Source organism: Colobus angolensis, unplaced genomic scaffold, assembly GCF_000951035.1.
Source record: "Colobus angolensis palliatus isolate OR3802 unplaced genomic scaffold, Cang.pa_1.0 Scaffold172, whole genome shotgun sequence".
Taxonomy (NCBI): domain Eukaryota; kingdom Metazoa; phylum Chordata; class Mammalia; order Primates; family Cercopithecidae; genus Colobus; species Colobus angolensis.
Window position 1 is genome coordinate 450,100 of NW_012114844.1, and position 9,041 is coordinate 459,140.

Sequence of the window (9,041 nt, forward strand, 5' to 3'; positions counted from 1 at the left end):
ACAAGTATACATATGTAACAAACCTGCATGTTATGCACATGTACCCTAGAACTTAAAGTATAATAAAAAAAAAAAGAAAATGAAATCACCATTTGATAAAGATATCTGAAAAAAATAAATAAATAAATAAATAAAAAATACAAAAATTAGCTGAGTGTGGTGGCGTGCGCCTGTAATCCCAGCTACTCGGGAGGCTGAGGCAGGAAAATCACTTGACCCGGGAGGCAGAGATTGTGGTGAGCTGAGACCTTGCCGCTGCACCCCAGCCTGGCAACAGAGCAAGACTCCATCTCAAAAAAAAAAAAAGGAATAACTGCTGCAGCATTTATGTGGGATTCTGTAGAAGCTTCTACCAGATGCCAGAAACTAGACCCCTACCTCATAATGTACTCAGAAATTTATTTCAGGTGGATTCTTGGTTAAAATGTAAAAAGCAAAACCGTGAAGTGTTTAGAAGGTAGTATAAGAGAATATCTTCAAGACCTCAGGGTAGCAAAAAGCTTCTTAATAGCATATTAAGAGCACCAATGACAAAGGAAAAGCTTGATCATCAAAAGACACTATTAATATAATAAGGAGGCTGACCACAGGGTTAGAGAAGACCTTTGTAGCACTTGTAACAGACAAGAGACTTATATCCCCAATATAGAAGGAATTCCTACAAATAAATGAGAAGGGCAGCAATCCAATAGAAAAACTGTACAAAGACTTGAAGAGCTACTTCATAACAGAGGCTTCCAAAGGCCAATAAACATGAAAAACTATTCAACTTATTCAAAATCAAAGTGAGATACTTCTGCATACCCACTAGAGTGTTTAAATATTTTTTAAGTGATGTTATCAAGTGGTGGCAAAGATGTGGAACAACAAGAATTCACCTACGCAACTAGTGGGAATATCAATTGGTACAACTATTTTGGAATATGATTTGGTATGATCTGCTAAGATGAGAGATAGGCACTTCCTGTGGCTTGGCAAATCTCCCATTTGTACTCTATATATACACAACACAGAGCTAGGCAAATGTGCATCAAGAATACTCATAGCAACAATTTTTTTTTTTTTTTGAGAAAAGCCACGTCGCTCAGGCTGGAATGCAGTGGTGCACTCTCAGCTTACTACAACCTCCACTGCCTGGGCTCAAGCAATTATCCTGCCTCAGCCTCCTGAGTAACTGGGACTACAGGTGTGCGCCACCATGCCCAGCTATTTTTTGTGTTTTTAGTAGAGATAGTGTTTTAGCATCTTGACCAGGCTGGTCTCAAACTCCTGACCTCAAGTGATCCACCCACCTTGGCCTCCCAAAGTGCTGGGATTACAGGCATGAGCCACCTTACCTGGCCTCATAGCAATAAAATTTTAGTAGCCGAAAGTTGGAAACAACTCAAACATTTAAATACATAAATAAATAAATAAAGACATGTTCATCCAATGGAGTTCTAGAGAATGATCTCAGTGAACAAAACAACAAGTATATAAAACATAGGTGAATCTCACAATATAATGTTGAGCAAAAGAAGCCACTTCACTTCCCCCAAAAAGTGTTTGTTTGTATTTATGTGAAGTTCAAAACGTAGTGCACCAGGTTGGATAATATAGCAAGACCTCATCTCTAAAAAAAATAAAAATAAATTATTCAGGCAGGGCAGGTGGTGCAGCTACTCGGGAAACTGAGGCAAGAGGATTGCTTAAGCCCAGGTGTTCGAGGCTGCAGTGAACTATAATCACACCACTGCACTTCAGCCTGGGTGACACAGTGAGACCCTGTTTTAAAAAAAGAACAAAAAGAAACACAGTCGAAACCAAACTGTGGAGTATAAGGGGTTACATGTTTAGGTGATTAAAAAAAAAAAGAAAAGGAGGATATTACAATAAAAATCAGGGTAGCAGTTACCTTCATACTTCATGGCATTGGGAAAAGGCAGCCTGGGGCGAGGGCTATTCTGAATGTTCTGTTTCTTGACTATACCGTGTAGTTTACGTGGGTGTTCACTTTGAGGTAAGTTATCATAGATAAGTAGATTTTTGTTTTGTGCACTGTTCTGTATGACTATTACATTTCATAATTATGCGTACATTAAGAATGTGTATAATGTTATAGAATTTTTTTAGTTCTCATAGGACAGAGCCTACCTTTTGGTAGTATATAATCTTTTTCAACTTCTACACACTTTTTCAGGAATAGACTATGTCCAGGAATGGGAGACAAGGAGACTATTTGTTGTCTCCAGGCCAGAGAAACTGTCAGAATTCTTAGCATCCAGATCTCAAGGTAGTAGTAATCAGAGCAGGAAGCCACAGGAAATTGCCATGATGTAGCCTGAGCCTACTGCACTTTTTTTAGTGTAATCAGAGGCTCTGCATTGCTAGGACTTAAAGAACCTTTGGTCCTGAGGTGCTTTGTAAGCATGGCAACCATCACACACTTCCTTCTACAGCTTGGAGTGGTTTTAATTAATCATATAAATGATTACTACAGGAGAATTCTTGGGAGCTTCAGGAATTAGAACGACTAAAGTAGCTCATAGCTTTTTTGACTATGTTACAGGAATAAGAGGGCAGTGTCGTAGATGTGTACTCTCTCGTAGTTTCAGTAGCTTTGCAGTTGATTTTCTTGAGTGTTCTAAGTATATGAGCATATTTTCCCTATGTAATGATAATTTTAGAAATATTTTCCTATTCCTAAGATTTTTAAGTGGCTTTTTTCTTAAAATCAAGAATAGGTATTGAATCTTATTAAATGCCAATTTAGCATATTTAAAAGTGGCTACATAGATTATTTGACATTTTTAATGTGGTATTATTTTAACAGATCTTCTAATACAAATTAATTTTCATATAACCTATAATACAAACTTTATAGTGTTGTAGTAAATTATTCCTTTAACGTACTGTGTAACTAACTCCATTTTTCAGTATGGCATAATGACCGAGAGTGTGGATTCTGAAGTCAGACCTAAATTTGAATCCTAGCTTCTCCACTTACAGGCTATTTGGAGAAGTTACTTAATATTTCTTATCTGGTTTCCTCTTCTACAAAATTAGATAGTACTAGTGCCTACTAAAGAAATACTACATGTAAAACACTTAACACAGTGCCTCATACATAACAAGTTTTTTTAATGCACACACCTGCATATCCTTAGTTTTTGTTATTTTATCTTAGATTTTATATCTGAATTCTTAGGTAAGATTGAACTACAGAATATATATACTGTGTTTGTCAGGTTTGAATATCAAAGTAGTTTTAAAAACATACAATGTCCAGTCTATCTTGTATATCCTGTGAATATTTAACAAGATTGTAAATATGCAATATACAACAGTATCAAACTTGATATTATGTGGAAAAAGGGACTTTCTGAACTTGATGGCAGACTGGGGCTCAAGAGCTATGATGTCCAGAAGAGTAGCTACTACCCACATACAGCTGTTTAAAATCAAATACAATTAAAAATATAGTTCTTCAGTCATACAAGCCACATTTCAAATGCTTAGTAGCTATATATGCCTTTTTAAATTTAAATAAAACTAAAAATTTATTCAGTTGTACTGGACACGTTTCAAGGGCTCAGCAATCACAGTAAACATGAACATTTCTACCATTGCAGAAAGTTCTTTCGGAAAGTGCTGCTCTAGACAAACTCATGGATCATGCTAGCCTTGCTATAAGCCTCGTTATCAAAACCAAATACATTGTGAAGATTTGACTAGCTATCCTGAGGTTCTGTGATTCTATGTCTATTTAGAGTTTTAATCGTTGAGCTTTTCTTGTCCACACTCTTAGATTGGCAAATACTGTTTTAAAGAATTCATATTTCATATATTAAAATGTTTATTTTCTGCTCAAAACTTTCTTATCTAAAGGGGTAGTTTATATATCTTGAAAATTTAAAAAAAAAAAAAAAGAGTGAAATTCCAGTACATGCAAGGATTTCCCTGGAGGTATATTCCCATTAGAAGTAGTCTTTTCAACCAGAAAGAAAGCAGTTTTTGAATTGTGATATAATGTAAATTGCAGATCTTTCATAGTAAGATAATTTTTATGTTCCTATGTTTTTACAGAATCTCCACTGTGTGATAATTTCTGCACAGGAGCTTTGATGCTGTTTTGATTTTAACCTTCTGTTATTTCTCTTGAATTTGTCTGTAGGTTTGCAAAGATTCATATCAGTGTATCCGAACCTATTATTCCATTCAGAGAAACAATCACAAAACCCCCAAAAGTTGACATGGTCAATGAAGAAATAGGCAAACAGCAAAAAGTTGCAGTCATACACCAAATGAAAGAAGATCAAAACAAAATCCCTGAAGGAATCCAAGTTGACTCTGTTGGACTAATCACCATAACAACTCCCAATAAACTTGCCACGCTCAGTGTTCGAGCCATGCCCCTTCCAGAAGAAGTCACCCAGATTCTGGAGGAAAATAGTGATTTGATTCGTTCTATGGAGCAGTTGACATCCTCTTTGAATGAGGGTGAAAATACTCAGGTCATTCATCAGAAGACCCAAGAGAAAATTTGGGAATTCAAAGGAAAACTAGAGCAACACCTAACAGGGAGAAAATGGAGGAACATTGTTGACCAAATCTGGTCATTTGGCCCAAGAAAATGTGGGCCCAACATACTAGTCAATAAAAGTGAAGACTTTCAGAACTCAATATGGACAGGTCCAGCTGCCAAAGCTTCAAAAGAAGCCAGTAGATACCGAGATTTGGGCAATAGCATTGTGAGTGGCTTCCAACTGGCAACCCTCTCTGGCCCCATGTGTGAGGAGCCTCTCATGGGTGTCTGTTTTATTCTGGAAAAATGGGACCTAAGTAAATTTGAGGAACAAGGAGCAAGTGATCTGGCAAAAGAGGGACAGGAGGAAAATGAAACCTGTTCTGGTGGAAATGAAAACCAAGAGCTACAAGATGGCTGCTCTGAGGCCTTTGAGAAGAGGACATCCCAGAAAGGAGAATCTCCACTCACTGACTGCTATGGACCTATCTCAGGACAGCTAATTGCCACTATGAAAGAAGCATGTCGCTATGCACTGCAAGTGAAACCTCAGCGCCTCATGGCAGCCATGTACACATGTGACATCATGGCCACCGGTGATGTTCTCGGTAAGGAAAAAAAGGTAAAGATAGTAAGAAATGCCCTGAATAACAGTGAAGTCTCCTAGACTCAAAATCTTGTTTTTGAGACAAGGTCTCATTCTGTCACCGCAGCTGGAGTGCAGTGGCACGATCTCCGCTCACTGCAGCCTCTGCCTACCAGGCTCAAGCAGTCCTCTCACCTCAGCCTCTCAAGTAGTTGTGACTACAGGCACACACCACCATGTGCAGCTAAGTTTTTCGTATGTTTTGTAGAGATAGAGTTTCACAACGTTGCCCAGGTTGGTCTCGAACTCCTGAGTTCAAGCGATCCACCCACTTTGGCTTCCCAAAGTGCTGGGATTATAAGCATGAGCCACTGCACCCGGCAGACCCAAAAATCTTAAATTCATTTAGTGTGTTTTGCAGAAGCTATACCATCTTCTGATTTACTAACAAAGTAAGATCTTTGAAAGCCAGATGTCATAAATATTAAAATCTTGAGAGGGGAAAAACCTGACTACTAAAGATCTTTTCTTTTGCAACAAATAGAATCCTGTAATGAGAGGTCTGCTAAATGAAGTTGAAACTGCTCGTATGTGTTACCATCCAAACCTGTGCAGCATTTTATCTCAAGCAAATAAGCATATCAGTCTGGGTAACCAAAGTTGTTCTGAAAATGATCAAAGAATAAGGCAACATTCTTGTACTCATAACAAAAAAGGGTTTTTGTGAATTCTGGGTTATTTCTGAAAAAGAAAATTATTTGGGGCTTTAGTCACTACTAACCATTATATCAAATCCTATTCCTGATTTTTTTCTCTTTGGGAGAAGCAGCCTTTAAGATCTCAGGAGATGTGAAGCCCTGGCACTTAGTGGCTCTTTGGACTTTTGACTGATATTAGTTCACTGAGACTTACTTTCTTTATCTATAATGAAGAGGATAATCATACAGATTGTGAAGATTAAAATAACACAATTTTTTTAAATACAGTTCCCAGAACAGTACCTGGCACACAGTAGTTCTCTTATTCTCTCAAGATCATGGAACTGTTTCAGTAGTGAAAAGAATATAAAGGAGGATTGAGCCCTGGATGAGAGAGTCGGCCAAATTATTAAGTTTCCTCTAACCCTGAGGCCCTTTGAGTCAATATGTGGTTAATTACATTCTTTTTAGGAAGGTTCTTTTGCTGATTAATTCCTGAAAGCAGAAATTTAAGCTTTTTTTTTTTTTCAGAAGAAATTTAGGCTTGTATCACATTAAGGTTTTTGTGAGACTAACTGAGCATCAGTAGCAGCATTTGAAAAATAGCTGGGTTAAGGCCAGTGTGCATTGTGAATCAAATCTCCAAATACGGCATGTCATATACAGTGCTTCTCAACCTTATTTGAATACAGCATTCGTATTAACAGCTATGGAATCTGTAGATTTGTTTGGGAAACACCAATCTAGACTATTCTCAGATACTATTTTTCATTTTCATTGAGAATTTTCTTAATTTAAGAAGGCAGAAGTAAGAGTTAAAAATCAAGAAATCTTAATCCCTCACATCTTTGAAGACCTAAGAGCTTTTCTCCAGTCTCTCCTACCCCGACAAATGCTTATACCACCACTATTTGAATACTTCTGTTGATGGGCAGTGCACAGCCAGCTTCATGATTTAGTGATTTTTTTCCTATATTGAGCAAAATATCCGTCACCTGTTACTTTCCAATCATCTGTACTACCATTCATCTGTCTTCCATGCAATAACACTTCTATGTATTTGAAGGAAATCATTAGTTTTCTAGTTTTACATCCAGGAGAAAAACTCTCCAAATCCTTCACCTATTTTTCTGTTATGATTTCTGTATCCTTTCACCATTTCAGTTGTTGTCTTTTGGACATAATTTATTGGGTCCGCATCCCTCTTAAAGCAACTGTATTTGAACACAGCACCTCACGTACCCTCCAACCAGTAGAGAACACGTCTGTGTCTACACTGTTACCTCCTACGTGAAATACAACATTCTTCTTTTAATGAAATTTAGCAATTACATCTTCTCATTAATTCATGTGAGAAGTCAAATCAATCCCATTTCCTTTTAAAAAAAAAAAAAAAAACAAGTTATGTTTTCCCATTCTGTTTCCCAAAGAGCAGAATCAAATTTTTGGTAATTGACTAGACTGTAGAAATTATGTAGTTGTATGAACTCCTATATTTTATGTGTGAGTACTGAGTCTATATACTTAATTTTTTTCTTAAGTTATATAACATAATTCACGTTACAACAGTAAACAGGAGAAAAATTTTAATGGCAAGAAAAAGAAGTCACATCATCACCATCTTAACACATTGATTTCTTACTCATTTTTTTCATGTGTCCTTGTCTGATGAGAAATAAAACTCAGGTAGAAAATCAAATGTTTTGATGAAGTTAAGGTCCTTTACATCTTCAACAGTCCCTGATAATTGGTAAATTATCAGCTTACCAATCATGTTAGAAAAAAAAAAGGTTAGGTTAATGTTTTGTATTAGAAAGTCCATGTTGTCTCCCAAGATTTACCTCATACTTGTATAAACATGAACAAATGCCTATAATGCTTCTTTAAAATGCTACAGAAAAATAGCATATGGCTTTCTAGTCTGCAATTTACGGAACCCAGTGTTTATATCCTCAAAAAGTTTAGTCATTATTTACCTTTTGCCTGTAGTCTGGTACCTACCTTACTATTTCTAATTTCTCAAAAGGGCAGATTCTCTTAACATTGTGAGATATAATTCTGGTCCTGGAGACTTGAACTCATTTAAGAAGGCTAAGTACTTAGTCATCAACTTCTGAGCTATCCTGAACTTCAGTGTTCTCCCACTTCAGCTTGTTCCCCTTGCTGTAGTTTGTTCACCATTCTCCTTACTGAAGAGAATGATAGGTAACATAGGTATTGTGAACCCCTGTTTTCTTGCTATCCTCTGTAACATGATTCTAGTTTCTGTAAGTTGTACACAAGACATGTCTCCTTATTTTGAAAATATAGGTTGAGAATCCCAAATGTGAAAATCCAAAATCCCAAATGAACAAAAATTTGAAACTTTTTTTTTTTTTTTTTTTCTGAGATGATGTCTCACTCTGTCACCCAGCCTGGAGTGCAGTGGCATGGTCTCAGCTCACTGCAACCTCCACCTCCTGGGTCCAAGCAATTCTACCACCTCAGCCTCCTGAATAGCTGAGACTACACACGTGTGCCACTACACTGGGCTAATTTTTGTAGTTTTAGTAGAGACAGCATTTCACTATGGTGGACAGGTTGGTCTCGAACTCCTGACCTCATGATCTGCCCATCTCAGCCTCCCAAAGTGCTGGAATTACAGGTGTAAGCCACCGAGCCCAGCCTGAACTTTTTAATTTGAGATGCTCAAACAGTATATAATGCAGATATACCAAAGTCTAAAACAATGAAAAATCTAAAACACTTCTGGTCCCACTCATTTTGGAGAAGAGATACTCAACCTGTATTGGAAAAAGCTCTTTGCACTGTCTTTAGCTCTTTTACTTTGGTACATACACTCAGCTTGTTCTGATTTTGAGCATCTTGGACATGCTACTGATCCACCTGAGTTGGTATCCTCTTCTTCCGTCTACTGTGCATGTCCTCTTAATATACGGGTTGGGGAGGGGCTTTCTTCCTTTTTCTGTCATTGTAATCATTCGTGATTGATTTCTTTTAGACCCTCTTATTACTCTGCAAAGGAATTTTATTTTAGGGTCTGTTATCCTAGAACCCATGGTGTCATGGTGTGCATTAGTTGTATTTTTTTTTTCTGTGTTTGAAATGATCTTTCCTTTTTTTCTTTTTTTCCTGTCCTCTGTTGCCCCAGCTGGACTGCAGTGGTGCGATCTCGGCTCACTGCAGCCTTCTTCTCCCAGGATCAAGCAATTCTTCTGACTTGACCTCCGAGTAGCTGGGATTACAGGCATGC

The 9,041-nt window shown here is 37.4% G+C and overlaps 1 protein-coding gene across 2 annotated transcripts in view; it reads left to right on the top strand.

Annotated features, from left to right (window-relative positions):
• The window catches only part of EFTUD1 (elongation factor Tu GTP binding domain containing 1), a 147,271-nt gene that overhangs the window by 120,482 nt on the left and 17,748 nt on the right, over nucleotides 1-9,041 (top strand). For both annotated transcript variants that reach the window (XM_011938355.1, XM_011938356.1), the window contains one exon: nucleotides 4,154-5,112. In XM_011938355.1, the coding sequence (XP_011793745.1) occupies nucleotides 4,154-5,112 (959 nt within the window). The remainder of the gene's footprint in view (nucleotides 1-4,153; nucleotides 5,113-9,041) is intronic.